Source organism: Triturus cristatus, chromosome 7, assembly GCF_964204655.1.
Source record: "Triturus cristatus chromosome 7, aTriCri1.1, whole genome shotgun sequence".
Lineage (NCBI taxonomy): Eukaryota > Metazoa > Chordata > Amphibia > Caudata > Salamandridae > Triturus > Triturus cristatus.
Window position 1 is genome coordinate 28,702,765 of NC_140590.1, and position 16,440 is coordinate 28,719,204.

General features: G+C 46.1%; 1 protein-coding gene across 2 annotated transcripts in view; it reads right to left on the reverse strand.

The window, feature by feature from the left end:
* The window catches only part of LOC146808729 (cell adhesion molecule CEACAM6-like), a 185,445-nt gene that overhangs the window by 127,694 nt on the left and 41,311 nt on the right, over positions 1-16,440 (reverse strand). For both annotated transcript variants that reach the window (XM_085615538.1, XM_085615537.1), the window contains exon 3: positions 14,082-14,438. In XM_085615538.1, coding sequence (XP_085471664.1) covers positions 14,082-14,438 — 357 coding nt within the window. The remainder of the gene's footprint in view (positions 1-14,081; positions 14,439-16,440) is intronic.

Genomic DNA, 16,440 nt, shown 5'->3' on the forward strand with positions numbered 1-16,440 from the left:
CTGCTACCGAATGCATTCGTGAATGCGGTAGTGGCCATGGCACATGGTCCCGCTCACGTCGGGGTCCGAGGCATGTGTGCAATGTTGGACCCCGTATGGTACAATGTTAATATCCAGAAAACGGCTAGAAATCTGGTCCAGCATTGTATGATTTGCCTCCAGCATAACCCGGGGGGTAGTACCCCTGTGTTGTCAGGGAGCTTTGCCCCACCTACCTTGCCTTTCGAGGTACTCCAAATGGACTATATACAACTGGAGCGGGTAAACAACCTTAAATATGTTCTGGTGGTAATCTGTACCTTCAGTAAATGGGTGGAAGCATACCCCACTAGGGAAAACACAGCTATAGCAACTGCTAGAGCCCTAATAAAGGAGTTCTTTCCCCGATACGGGTTACCACGAGTAATCTGGAGTGATAATGGGACACATTTTAATGCCAACTTAGTTCAGCATGTATGTAAAGGTTTGGCAATTCGACAGAAGTTCCACGCCGCAAGGCACCCACAATAGGCAGGCCTAGTTGAGAAATATAATGGGATCCTGAAGTAAAAATTAGCTAAACTACAGGACACGACTGGCCTGAAATGGCCCGATCTTCTGCCCTTGGCCCTATTGTCTGTAAGAACCACCCCTCATTCTCGGAGTGGGATTTCCCCATACGAGGTAGTTTTTGGGAGACCAGCCAATGTATGGGGAGTGCCCCGGCCTAAGTCGTTTAGGGATATTGAGTATCCTATGCTGGCCGACTACCTTTATGCTTTAACTAAAGATCTCCGTTCTATCCACCAACAGATTTCAGCAGTACTGCAGCCTCTGCCGGAGGGCCCCGGACACAGCATCGAACCAGGTCAGTGGGTCCTAATTCGGAACTTCCAGCGAAAGTCGAGCTTGGAACCCCGCTGGACCCAGCCACATCAAGTGCTTCTGGCCACGAGGACGGCGGTAAAGGTCGAAGGGAGGCAGCATTGGATTCATGTTTCCCATCTGAAGCGTGTCCCGCTTCCTTTGCCCGAGGATTGCCAGGACCAAGAGGAGAACGAACGGCACAGAGGTGAGCACGACGCCGAAGAGCCGCCCTCCCCCGAAGCCCACGGAGAAACAGAAGGGCAGGGGGAGAGGGCCACGAGTTCAGGGTCGGCTGTGTCAAATAAGGCCCTGCCTGGGGATCAAACGCGTGACCAGGAGGGCCACACATCTTGTTCCTTCTCTGATCCCACTGTGCCCGTTTTGTTCATAAATCCTGAAACCCCTGGTCACACTCGATACCACCTGCGGCCCCGAAAACGGAGTGAGATTCCCCGGTCCGGCTTACCATAAAAGGTGAAGTCCGAGTTAAGGGACCTAGGGGATCACATGAACACTGGACTGAACTCGTGGAGGGCGTGGAACTATAAGTGATAGCCCTGTTCAGAAAGAAGATAGAGACATTGATAGCAAGAGGGGCCCAGGTAATCCTCCTTTTCGACCAGAGTTGCGTCAAGTGCAGCTCCCACGCGAGAAGTTTTTTGCACCCTTGATTTTTATTCTTTTTTCCTTTTTGGTACCTCTACTGTTTTGGAATGCTAAGAGTCTGCCTGTGAGGCTCTAACTTGGACACAGGAAAGAAGCACCCTCCGGCAGAATGGACTGCATATAGTTTTTCTTTCCTGTTTTCATTGTTTCCCGAGTTTAGAACTGGACTTTTAGTGAGAATGTATCCCTTTGCTCGCTTCGCCCTTGAAGAAGAACGTCCCATAATTCCCCGCCCTAGATATGCACATTTACCAATGTTCTCCACATGGAGTTTGCGTGTTAAAATTGTGTTTATTTCTATAATAGCTATGTCATTTCTATTATGTTTAGGGTTGTTCATTTATTTAGAATTCCGCCACCCAGTCCATACTTTGGTGTTAACTACCCCCACTCCTCAGGAACACCATTTTCAGACTTTGGCCCCCCACAAAGAAAGGCATCGCCAGACTTATGTACATAATGCCTTCATCGAAATGCTGCATCAGACTCACAGTTCCACAAATGTCACCGATTGCTGGGTATGTGGCCTCCTCCCTTCAGTAATGCATAAACATGATTTTTTTATATCAATGCCATTGTCACATCTAGGGAGCTGTGAGGCTTGGTTTAGATTGTTGTCTATGATATATGAGCATTATACTGTAGATGCGCATAGATTCTCGGAGAAAGATTATGAACTAATCTTGGCCTACATAGAGAGGCATCAGGGATTCACTCCCAATGCAGAAGGCACTGATGGCACTTTAGATCCAACTGCCTGCATGAATGTGTACATGGACCATGAGAATGATACTTGGTTAAGAGATGAGGTATTAGATTTTGTATCCTTCAATTTCACCGAGTATTTTAGATATTTTCAGGAACGCAATGTCTCCGAAGACAAGATTATACCTGTCCCTGTATTAAATACGTCATCCCCTTTCTGTGTCCAGGGTTCCGGCCACTTGTTTGTAGGATTTAGCAAATGTAATTACACTTATCGACTGCGAACTTTTAGTAGTCCTCCCATTTTAACTCCCCCGAACATATATTTTGTATGTGGGGAGAATGCTTACACCTGGCTCCCCAGGGGATGGTCGGGCAGGTGTTATCTGTCTCTCCTCTATCCTCCTGTTTATATTGCTCCCTCAGATTACCATAGATCTCATTCGTTAAATAAAAGAAGTCTGTTATCCCTATCCATGGACAATGATGTCACTGATCAAACAGATACCCCGGCCCAACATTTCGTAGACATTATGAAAGGGGTCCTACCTATATGGGCCCCATCCTCACTAGTAAGGAAGTCAGAAGGCTGTCCAGGGTGGTGGAGGGAGTGGTCAATACCACGGCTGGAATACTGACTAATATCACTGTTGAGCTTCAGGCGACCCGGCTTGTGACGCTCCAAAATCGACTTGTTTTAGATGTCATACTGGCTGACCGCGGAGGAGCATGCCGGGTGATCGGGAGTTCTTGTTGTGTATATATACCTGACTCCGCCCCTTCGGTCCATTTAGCCATTCAGAAACTACACCGACTAGCATCCGAAATCCATACCGAAACTGGTACCTGGTCTCTGTCAACTTGGTTCTGGGACCTTCTGACCACCTGGGGGTGGAAACTATTCATGGTTCTATTGGGTATTGTGGGTTTCCTTTTTACCTGCTGCATTTGTATCCAGTGCGGCCCTGCCAGTTGTTCCTATTGTGCCACCCAATTTCGCTCTGCACTACCTAAATCCCCACCTACCCAAGCTCATGCCCAAATGACCCAGAAAGAAATTCATGATCTAATGCAGATAGACGAGGGTATCTTTGAAGATTAGTCATACTTGTTTTGTATCTTATTTTTAGCTACACTATGCTAAAAGGGCCGTTCTGTAGGATCCAAATTTTAGAATATGATTAGCACAGTGTAACTAAAACTAACTTGTTTGACTCGGCCCAGTAAGAAGGCCTTTTAGTGCATCCATTTAGTTAGTACGGCGGAAAGGGCCGAAAACAGAACCGCGGCCATCTTGGCCCTCGGCTCTTTCCGTCTAGAGGAGCTACCATCACGTGATTCCCTGAGCCCATATTTTCCTTGTTCAGCAGACACTAGTTTTAGAAGACAGGCTGAATAGTATTTACGACCGAGAAGCAAGGTCACATCTGCTAAAGGGAGTACCAAGCAAATTCCTTCTGAACCTGGGACGAGAAGGGAGTCACCCGGTCGACCTTCCATTCTTAAAGATAGTAGCCTTTTTAGTATCATTGAAACTAGATATAGGATGAGCTCATTAGGAGCGCCTGGACTGGCTGGTATTTTTCCACTTATAAGGCTTTGTATGTTGCACTGTAATGTATAAAAGTATGATTCTGTCTAGGAGCCAGCAGTCTTCCTCGGCACACCTCTTGGGTGAGGGTCGACGAGGCTCCTCTATGTAGAGTTTCTTGTTGGGCCAATAAACGCTTGAACCTTCTACGTTGCCAACTGCTCGTTATTTGACTTACATTGCGGGCCACCGGTAAGTGTGGCCCTTGGGACGAAAACTTGGATACAACATTGCATAATCAACTTTCTATAGTTTGATAGTTGACTGGTAAATTGTGAAAACAAAATGCAAGAAAACACAATTATGTGATAAACTTATGTGCACTCACACATTTATAAATCTGAAATACATACATATAGAGTACAGGCTTAGCCTAGCAACCAGCTAGCCAGGAAGTATGGTGGTGGAGTATTGTACTGCAGCACCAGGATGCCCGAAGGGTTACAGCGTGCTTTATAAATCTGAAATACATACATACATACACCTCTCTTGCTGGACAGATGATCACAGTTTTAACTTGACTTCTGTAAACTGGAGAATAAGGAAAATCATTGTTATCTTGTTGTATCCCTTCTCTGAGCAAGAAATACACTGACTGGACATCCAACACCTTGTGTACAGTGCTCATGAGTTCCTAAGTCCTATTAGGAATCAGGTATATTCTTTTATAGTGACTTTTACCAGAATGTACCACCCCAGTCTTGAAAATGCAAATAATTGTATCCAAGTCTTATGGGCTTAAATGCATTTTCATTGCCTAAAGATCAAGGTTGGCGGCCATCTTTCTAGACATACAAACGTTCACTGCCAGTGCTCTGCGGGGCAGCGTATTCTCTGCCCACACGCAGTCTGGATCCAGTCGGTGTTAACTGTGGGCAATGTCTGCTACTCTTTCCTTCACTGAAAGTCAATCGGGGGCTCATTTACAAGCCCTGTGCTCTGCCAGAACGTCACTTCTTTGGACATCTTGGCAGCGCACAGTGCAGAGCCATATCTATGAGGCCATGCAAAGCCACCCTGCCTGGCTGTTCACGGCCTCGTGAATGTGGTGTAAGGCAACACAGCACAATTCGCTGCATTGCCTCACACTGCGAGGAGGAGGTGCGCCGTGGGCATTGTGGTGGGTACTCCCACTCAACACCCATGGTTTGTGACACATTTGTGACATTCCGGTGGTGCACAGGGCTTAGCCATATCTACAAAGCCACATAAAACCACCCTGCATGGCTTTTAATTAACTTGTAGATATGGAGTGAGGTAACCCAGCTCAAGTCGCAGCATTGCCTCACACTCCGATGGGGAGACGTGCCATGGGCCTTATGGTGGGTGTTCCCATGCAACACCCATGGCATTTGACACAGTCCTAGATCTACAAGTCATAAACCTGGGAAAGCGTCAAAAGCCTACACCGCCCCAGGGGAGTTGTAGGGGAGGAGCAAAGGGGAAAAAGGACATTATTTCTCCTCGCTTTTTCCTCTTTTTATTTGTGCTCCTTTTAGCAGCACAGATAGAGAGAGCAAATCACCTCCATTGATTGTTTTTATGTAAGACGTTGTGCCTTCCTACACAAAAGAAATAATCCCTACAAGGATGCCCGCGTTGGTGCTGAGAAACTGTCCGTCATTCTAAGATTCCGCAAGTATTTACCAAATGTTGGTAAAACTGAATATTTCGATATGCTTGGATACTTAAGGATAATTGTAGGATGTTAGGATACCAAATATAATGGACCATATTTTTCATTGGATGATGTTTTGTTTATCATTACTAACAGGATAAGATATATATATGTTTTTTAGCAGCTTAGCCTGTGCTGTGGGGTCAGGGGACCCAAAGGGAATCAGAAAAGACCTGCACGTCACTATTTTCACCTACCGTTGCACAGTGGGTGAGATCGAGTTAAGGACAGATCAGTAGATTTTCTATTTTGGAACCTTGTTCAGCTACAGCAATCATGAGTAGGAAAAAATGTGCCAGATGTACCAAGTGATTGAGTGGTCAAAAACCCTTCGAATCGAAAAATTATAGGGTTTGCGGCGCTAATTCACTATTTCTTACGTTACACACCCATTTTGTAAGTCAGAAAACTTTTTCCAAATTGCGAAATGGATTTAGACTATTGGTACATCTGCTAACAATTCACAATTGGGAAGGAACACCCAAATTGTGAATTGATAGCAGACATACCAATAGTTTGCAACCATAGATCTGGATGAAAACAACTGATCAATTACTGACTACCAAATTGTGGTGGCGTCTGAGTTGCGAAGAGCAAGGAGTCCCTTTTGGACCTTTTATTCTTTGGAGATTGGAGTGGTCTCTTTATGGGGAGTAGGTAGCGGTCCAGTCCACTGATTGCTTTCAATGAAGTTTCCATAAGTGAAAACCTTTTTTTTATGGCATCAACGTGTTTCGTTGAGGAACTCCAGCTACTTTAAAAAAAACTTTTCCATGTTGGAATACAATCACAGGGATGTTGGTCTGCTGTCCCTTGCATTTTTGCTTGACTAGTGAATATTAATTTCTAACAGGTTGATCTGCGACTTCCTTGTTGTTAACCGACCTCTTAGTACATATTTCAAAATAAAATACTGGTCACAAAACATTGGTATGCAATTGTGACTGCCTTTTTGACCCTTTTCATAGCATATCAGGCCCATGGTCCTCACTTGGGACTGGATACTTTTGCCCTCCTGCTGCCCTTCTACTTGTCTGGTAGGTTTCCCTGAAGAAGATGCAATAATCAGTGAATTTCCTGAAGGTGTTCCGGGATTCTACTGACTTTCAAGAGCTGATAAATAGGCTCTGCTGGCCAAGGATAACATTGAAAGTGCCACTGTGACACCAAGTGCAGGGTAACATGCACAAGTGTGCCAAATTATGATACAACCCCAACTTGTCTTTGACTTCTATTGTAGGCTTTTCAGCTTTTATGCTGATGTCCCAAACACCAAATGGACCCACATCACCCCCACCTCAGGAACCTCCACTGGCTACCATCCATAGAAGATGTCAATTCAATATGTGGACGGCCGCCTACAAGGCCTTCCATGACCAAGGACCAGCATGCATCAACCACTGCCTGGAGCTCCATCAACCCTTCAGACACCCGCACATTGCCTCCCTCACTCTCGTTTACACTCCCTGCATCTGTCGAAGTGACAGCGGAGGTTGCTCCTTTTCCTACCTCACCGCCAAGTCCTGGAACGATCTCCCCCTGCCCTTCCAAACTGCATCCTCTCTCCCTGAACTTTAAAAAGGACTCAAGACCTGGCTCTTTGACTGATCCCAACAAGAACCCAGCACCTGGATACCCTCACGGATGATTAACTGTGCTCTACAAATCCGAGTGATTGATATCCCAGATGTTGGGTAGGTTCAAGTAAAATTAACCTGCATTTTTCCTGCAATTGGTGATCTTACAACAGCTACACCACAACACCCCACACCAGACCTTGGCCTCACCTAACAACTAGAACCTTAGACAAGAATTTTGGGCGCAATCAGGATTCCATTCAACATTTGATACCAGCCCATTCCGGTGAGTCTGAACAGGTACAGAAGGCCGACCAAGTCCCAGGAGTCTGATCTCACTTCACTTTGCCTGAGAGTTTATATTCTACATGTTGCTTGGACTTCCCTTCCTTTCGATGCCAACAAAGTAGTGTAAATACTGACCCGCACTCCTTGATCCATAGCTTTTCAATGAGTCTTGGCTGAGAAGTGGGCTCTGTGTGAAAGCTTTAGGAGACCTCTGGCCAGAGTTAGATGCTTCACGTCGCTGTTTGACCCTGGGTCTGGCAAAGGATTTGGAGGAGGTCTACTGCTGTGTCCTGCCCTGAAAGAAGCAGGATAACGCACTTCTCAGAGTGAAGAGGTTCAGGTCCCTGATCAGAAAGACAAGATCTGGGCCTATTAGACTGAAATGAGGGTGCAGAACACTTTGAACATGTGAGTCATCAAAGAAGTGACACGGATCTTTCAACGCACCTTGACACAAGTGACCTAAATAAGGTTTTGCTATTGAGAAGTTTGGAATGCGGTGATTGTTACAGTTTCCCAGCATCATACTCCTATCAGAGACCTTCTGTGAATTGCTAAAATATGTGCATTATTAACAAGCAAGCAGAATATTCATTTACACTTGATTTCACATGTATATGTGAAAATAAAACTATTGTTTATGAAACGATTTTGCTACGACTTGTTAACCCCTTCAGCGCTGCGCGGATTCCCCCGCGGTGCTGAAGGGTTCTAGCGCGGGCGTGGTCATGACGGAACGGTTCCGTCATGAGCACAGCTCAACCGATGCTCATGACGGAACCGTTCCGTCATGAGCATCGAAGGGGTTAAAGTGTGTTTATTTGGGTAATGCTAAGTAGGCCTCAGTTAGGACTCAACAGCATTTTGCCCAAGTTCCTGCTTTGTTATTGTTTCTGTTGCACGCACCGAAGCAAACTGTAGATTTATTTTCGAATGGCACTCTTCACAAAGAAGATTCGCTAGCAGGGGCTCACGTTTGTGACAGTTTTCCAAGGATCTTCTCTTGCACATAGTATTACATTCATTCACAATGGTTCTCTGTTGTTTATGTAACTAGTTTGCTCTGACACTACTAGATGACATTAGGTCAGAAGGGCAGAATTGATATTCATCCCCAGGATAGTGTTTAGGTGGTAAGGCTGTATGACGATCATAAAGTTTGTATTCTGATTTGTTGAAAAAGTATTTCGCTCGGATCACAGTGATGCACTTTCCATATTTCTCTATGCGGAAATTTACTATATAAACCACAGAATTTGGGTGACTCGGGCGATCATTTGGTTCTACTAGGGATGTTGACCGATTTCCTACTGATTTTGCTGCACAGTTGAGTCTTAGCATTTCTCTGATTTTTTGGTCAATATTTTGTGTTATTCTGCATTGTTTACTTTTATAGGACTCGATTTTATGTAACCCAGCAGCTTTTGCATTCCCTTATTTGTCAGTTGTACTCTTTTGAGTTTTGTAATAAACCTTCATGGTTTTTCTAAATTCTCCTCTAGAACTCACATATTGAGTCAGTCCTTTCTTTATTGACTGTATTTTGAAGCGCTGTTTAATACTTTGTCTGTGGGACCCACTGCCACACAAAATTTAGGTTTAAAACGATCCCCGATATACCACTAGTGGGCATACTTTTGAGGTTTAACATTTGGGGGCACAGCACGCTTCCATGCCTATATTACCATTGACCAATCCTGACCGCTGAACGTTTCCGGAACCCGTGTGTGCCCATTTGTGGCCCTGCAGTGACACAGAAGTTTCCCTCCTCATCTCTCAGCCCTTATTGCAGAGTTATCTGAATCATTTTGTTAGTCCCAATAGTTATGGATAGGGATGTCCCATTTTTGAGATGCAATTGTATGGTGCCAAACAGAATATGGACTATTCACAAAGGGAAATTACACTTTTGTGTAATTTACACATATACATTTATTCTTACAATGTTTAGTATCTTTACAACGTTGGCTAATTCAAGCATAGACTTTTTAGTAACTTTTAGTAAAGTTACTAAAAAGTGTAAGCTTGTACGTCTCATCCTGCTGAAAAAGAGGAGGAGCCTATCTTACATGTGTAAATTACAACAAAAAAAAGAAACAGTGGTGCTTCTACCACCACACATGACCAACACCTACTAGTACAACACAGTCTCATAGAAAATAATGGATCAAGGTACTTAAATGTAAACTCATATGAAATAATGTTAATTTAAATTAAATTATAAAAAAAAGGCAAACATATAAATAGGTACATAAAGTGATTACATATTTTTATTTAATTATACAATATTTAATCACTTTTTTGCATTTAAAAATCTGTGTAATGATGCATATTATTAAAATATATTAAAATTACTTTTAAATATTTCTATGCAATCATTTATTTTATTATTCAGGCATATTTTGTTTCAATTTTGGATACGAATTATGTTTATTTAAAAATGAGAAAATATGTTCAAAGCAATTATATATATACATATATCGTACATATATATATATTTTTTTTGCAGAGTTTTATATAGCGCAAACTTGACCCGAATCCAATCAGGTATCAGAGCGCTTTTCATAGCACCAGTTACACTACATGAGAACACACATTTATTTTTGTTAGGCATGGGGAGATTAAGTGATTTGCAGGATGTTTAGCGTCATTACCGAGACTTGAACCCAGTTCCCCCAGGTCTGAGGTTGAGCACCCTAGCCGTTAGGCCAACTCCTCTCCCCTATATATAACATTATTTCACATTGGTATTTAACATTAAACTATTTCTATAAATTTATATTCCTATATCATGAAGAAATTTCTGCCCCTGAGGGTGAGATCTCTTTATTGTAAAGTATTGGGAACTTCTTCATGTATTTTACGAAGTTGAGATATTCACCCTGACTGTTGAATGTCTCTATGGTAAAGTATATGTGTTGGAAAGTGGGTTATTGGTGGGGGCAAATGTAGGTCTGCCACTGGCAATAAGTCCACTAACACATGATAGTACTCAGCATAGGTCTTAGAAAATTATTCCTATGCTCAACCCTTGGTAATGTGGCTGCGAGCAGACAGGCTTAACTTCAAAGACAGGTATATAAAGCATTTAAAAACACAATTTCAATTAATATTTAAGACACAACACATAATAAAAATCCAACACCAATTTATACATATATGAAATATTTTTATTTTTAAAATTACACCAAAACGACAAAAATCCAATGTAGGGAACCGGAGATATGAATTTTCAAAGTTTTAATAAAATATAGCACTTAAACGATTATAGCACCATATTGTGATACCTACTTGCGATAGACCCGGGCAAAGTCAAATTTTCAGGCCGACCGCGATTGAGCCCTGGGCGGCTACAGCTTGCGGCAAGTCCCGGTCGCAGTTTCTACCTTCACACTTAGAAACTTTTCTGGGGCTTTTTCTCGCGAGGCCCCTCGAAGCTCCCAGCCAGTCCAGATCCGGTGAGGGTTCGCCGGCTTGACTTTGGACGAGGTCCCGGTCAACTTCCCTGGAGCGGACTTAGAAAATATTTAAAGTTTGATTCAGCGGGACAACCCAGGAATACAGGCCGACAGGCGATGGAAGGCAGGCGGCTTGACTCTCGCGGTTGCTCCCGATCACCTTTTCTACGAGCGGACTCAGAAACTTTCTGGGGCTTTTTCTCGCGGGGTCTCTCGATGCTTCTCATTTAGCCGGATATGGTGAGGGTCCGCCGGCTACAGATTTTCTCTAGTCCCGGTGAATCTCTGGAAGTTGGTGCGATGGAGCTTTTAGAGGGACGATCCTGGTTGGCTTGGCCGGCTCACGGTTGAAGGCAGACGGCCTGGCTGGCCAGGTTGAGCTAGTCCCTCTATGGAGCTTTTTTTTAACGTTTCTCCAAAGTTCTCCAAACTTCTTGAACTTCTTCCTCAAGTTCCTCAAAGGGTCCCAAAGTGTCACAAACTCACTCCTAGGGTCCGGAAGCTCCAAAATGGTCCTTGAAAGTTGAGGACTTCAGTTCCCACAATCCACTGGTACAAAACCCTTATAAATCCACTGGTGGTTCTCCAGGTTGCGGAATAAGTTGGTAATGTCCCAGTTGAGCTCTTTTCACCTGTAGCTTTCAGGGAGTCTACTCTTTACTTCTTTTCCAACAAGGTATTCCACAGGGCTGCAGTTTCAGATGTTGCAGTCTTCAGAGGTCAGGCCTTAGAATTCTTTGCACAGCAAAATCTTCTCAGCAGGGCACTTCTTGCTTCAGTAAGTTTCAAGCAGCAGATCTGGAGGGCTCTGTCCATCTCAGATACTTATTCAAAATTCTATGGGTCAAGCAGCATGTCACTCCTGACCAATGGGAGCAGGGTAACTCCTCAAGGCGATGACCACATCCTGTAGAGTGTGGCATTATTTTGTCCCAGAGTGCATCAAATCTTCCAAATCCATAACGGCTGATTTTCCAGCAAGGAGGTAAGAGTTGCCTAAACACACCCCCTAGGATGGCTTATTTCTATAGACTCTCCCCCTACCATCTGCACATACCTTCCTTAAGCCTAGCCCTGACTCTGGGTCAAAAGTGTTAAAGTGTAACTGACACCCAGGCCTCCCCGCCGCCTTTGAAGACCATGGTTTACGACTCCTTCCTCTGGCCTGGCATTCCTATTGAACAGCACACTGCCCTGCCTGCAGAGCCAGTTAACCCAGGGGCTCTTTATCACCTCTTGAAAGCAGCCTGGCTAATCCACTTAACTCTGACCAATCAGGGCAGACCACTGGAAGGCTGAATTTGGATCCACAAACAAGAAAGTCTAATAACTTCTTGTCTGTACATTTTAGAAGAAATTCAACAATATAATATGGTTAGATTTTGCACTACCATTCTAGGAAGTGTTTGAATGGTAGCTCTGTCTCCTTTCTATCAAGAGTTAATATGTAATAACTCCCTGCAATGTTAACCTATTGGCCATGGGATTTGCAAAGGGGAAAATGACTTGGCCCAGTTTTCTAGCACCTGGGCTTATAAAAACATATTTTATAAGTATTTCCCTAATTTCTACAGGACCCCCAACCCCTGTGCAACATGGGAAGACTTTAGGGGTTCTGAATCTGCAGAAATATTGCAGATCCTCCTTCCACAGTGCTCCTAGCATCGAAGACGAATTTGAGCAGCACTTTAAAACACTGTGAAATTTCACTTAACCCAGACATATAAAAACTTATTGTATAAGGGTATACCTTATACATACCTGACCCCCTGCCCCTGGGATACCTAGGGGAGACCCTGGGGGTCCCTAATATGCTAAAACATTGTAGGTTATCCATTTCTAAGTGCTCCTGCCACCAAAGTAGAGTTTGGGCACAGTTTACTTTTTAAAAGCAGTCCTGGCACCCAGTGCTGCTTTTAACCTGACCTCAGGCTTCAGCAGCGCACACATGCAAGTGCAGAAAAAGCTGCTGGCCTCTAAACTGCCATGCCCCAGGGTACTGGGGACTTCTAGGTAGTTTCAATCCCCTGCCCTATTATATACTAGGGGCTTATGGGGTAAGTCATGCCAATTACAGGGCACCCTAGTGTATGTTAGGTGTTTTAACTGTATTCTAATGTGTTCCTTTCAGCTTGGTGCTGGCCCTGGGCCTGGTTAGGCAGAGCCCAGGGTCAGTCAGAGGCAGTTACCACCAGTACCAGTCAGCAAAAAGTTGAGGGGTGCACAGGGCACAGGATTACTTTGCAACATAATGGAAGAGTAAAAAAGTGATTTCAACTTGGAAAACGTTTGTAAAATTCTTTAAACGTGAATGTAAATTTGTTTTATTTATTTACTTAAAATGTAAAACTGAGGAAAAATGCTTCAGCTCTATTCCCTAAATTTTGAATAAGAAATTAAATGCTTTAAATTAGTATTTAAAATAGTTGCCCAAGTTTACATTAAAAAATAAATTCCCTCATGTGTAAAATGATATATTTATACGTAATGAATATTAAAAGCGATGTATAGAATTAATTGAAAGTAATTTCATTATATATAATACAGTGTATTGTTTCATTCAATATTAAATGCAAAAACATAATGTTGAAATATTTTAGAATGAAATTAAAATATGCAATTATTGACATTAAATTATATGTATATATACTTGTAACTATTTATATGAATTCATTTATTATTATCTCATATGGTGCTGAACAAGATGCCGTTGATCTTTCGGTGCAGTTGGTCTTGCATGATGGGGAAAGTCCACTAAAGTGCACGTTTGAAGCATTCTCAAACTTTGATCCAATGGAAATGGTCTACATTTGCCAAGTATTCTCCTTACATACCTGGCGGTTGTGTAAGGGAAGAGGTTTTACCTATGGGAAAGTAGCTTTCTGTTATTTCTCCTGTGTGTGTCTTTACAGTAGGTACCATTCAATAGTGGGTATTGGAGAGTATTTGAAACATGTCACATGACATCGACAGTACTGCGCATCGAAACCTCAGGTGTTTCTGAAGAGTAAAATAAAGTGTGAAAAGGCCTTTCAAGTGGAGGTGTGACGCTCTGCGTGCACTTTTAGAATACTGGCTTTGAATCGCGTCCTGAGTGTGAAAGTGGAGACACCCCGCCCACCGGTCCCAACGCGGGGGTGGTGAGAGATTGTTGGTCCACAGTGGGGTCGAGCAGCCCTACCCCCGAGGCTTCGTCAGACACAGACGCCCACTCTGCCCGCCCCCGGGAGGAGGAGGAAGGAAGTAAATACCCCTTCTAGTGAGGCACTCACCGTACACTCGCAGCTTGCTGGAGGCTGTTCGTTTTACTACTATGAAAATCTTTTGTGTCACAGACACTGTGTAGACCCCAGCGTCGCTCGTCCGCAGGTCTCGGATGTGCAGGGTCCCATCGGGGCTCACGCTCTCCCGGCCCGTGGACAGGGGGCCAGTGGACTGTGTGGAAGTAGACTCAATGTAAGCGATGATCAGTTGTGGAGAAGACACCGCTGTTCCCCTGTACCAGGCGAAGTCCACTAAACGCTTACTGAAAACGGCAGTGAGGGCGACCGTCTGTCCCACCGCAGCAGTGACCACCTCTGCCCCGGGCCCCTGCCCCGCCGTCCGCTGGGTCCAGACCCCGAGCCAGGCTGGAAGGGAGAAGAGAAGAGAGAGAGATACACGTGCTGGAGGGTGAGGTCAAATATTACAAATGGTGGCATTATTCAGAAGTAGACCCCACCCTGCCCCCTCCATCCAAGGCAGACGCGTCACCTGCACTAACACCAGCCCTTGCTTCTAGTTATTTACAAGAAGGGAAGAGACCCCAACTCTCCTCTCTCTTCTGCGGCTGCAGACACCTGGTCACTGAACCTCTGTCCTGACTGACTGCCTGCATACACACCCACCACACTTGGGGGTCTCACACTCATCTTAAATAAGGCCTGGCCAATCACAGACGGTCTCCAGCGCCTTCCTGAAGGTCATAGGTTACTGTAGTGTCCTAGCAGGGACACGTTCTAGTGTTCCTATGTGTGTGGAATACACTGTACACCCACCCACCACAGACGTCACTGGGTCAGGTGACGCTGTTAATAAAGAGGCCGAGCGCACGTGCTCGTGGCCATTAACCCACTACCCTGACTATGTGTCTGGTGTCTATGATTACCCCCTGCATGCGGGCCTAGGGCCCAACATCACACTGGCGACGAGGCGGGTACTCTACCCCGCGTGTGCAGCCCCGATCTGCGCAACCAACTTACACAAAACAAGGAGGGAGAGAGGACGGCCCCCCAGGGACGACACCCCCTCCACAAGAAGGCGCGACGCGCCGAGAAGCCTGCAGGGCGAGGCAGTGCCCGCAGCGCATCCGGTGGCGACTGGGAGCCCACCCCGCACCAACAGGACCAGCAGCGCCGGAGGGAGAACGGCGATGATCGCAGCGGAGCCTACCCGCAATGGTGGCGATAGCCTACCGGCATCCGCGACCCGCACCGTTGAGAGAGCCCGGGCGTGAGCCGCGACCGGGAGCCCACCCCGCATCGCCGCGCTGGCCTGCGGGCGCGGAAGCTGCCCAGAAGTTAAGGGGAAGTCGGGTGCCCACCCCGACCCCGTCAGCTGTGCCGCTGTGTGCCCGTGGAGGTGAAGTGCGAGCCATGCGGAGCCCACCCGCAGTGGCCGCAATGTAGTGCTCGGAGTGTCGTGGCGGCAAGCGGAGCCCACCCGCATGAAGGGGAGTAACGGCCAAGGCCCGCGGGAGTCCACCCCGCGTCCGAAAGGAAGGAGGCGAGATCAGGTGTGAGGCTGCCGTGTCTGCAGCCGTGTAGCGGGGCGGAAGAAGCATCGGAGGCGGAGCCCACCCGTGTTAAAAGAAGCCCAGCCGGGCAGAAGGTGAGCCGTGATTGCTATGTAGCCCCGGGTGCAGCAGAACACACCCCCACCCCGCGCGATGTGTGCGGAGAGCGGCGACGGTGAAGAAAGGGAGCTGCCGGGTCAGAGCGCTGCGAGCGCGATGTTAACTGCAGCTGACTGGCGTGCCCGCAGTAGTGAGCGCAAAAGGAACCGCTCATTCAAGACTGATGGCAGCGGGAGCGGCCGGCGCGGGACACACGTCGTCGGAGCAATGAGGGACACATGAGGTAAAGCGCCCCTCCCCTCAGTGGTGCCTCCAGGCGTGTGCCCCAAATCGGTACGAAGCAGCAGATCAAAGGCGCAGGGAAGCGCGAATGAACATTGGGAAGAGGCGCGAAGGGCGCGAGGAGCCCGTGCAGCAGCAAATGAGGGTGAGAGCTGCCAGGCACATAGGCATGAGCCCCCAAGAAACGTGTCGGAAGGGAGCGCAAAAGGAGCTTTTCTCCCCCAGCTTGCGAGTGATGCCTCATCCCAAAGCAGCTCACTGGACAATGCCTGTGCCCCCCCCTGCCTCTAGGTAAATGTAAATGACTTACCTGCTGTCAAGCCCCGTATCCTGCACTCCACTCCACTGCTCTGGCCCCAGCCCTTCTGCACAGCCTACCAAAGCCTGGAAAAGAACGAGGAAGACAAGGTTAGCAGCAGAGAAGGCTGCTGCTGAATGGAGTGAAGAGCAGAGCTCGCACTGCCATCTAGTGGCTGGAGACCAGTACTGCACCAGCTGCTGGAGACAAAGAGTGG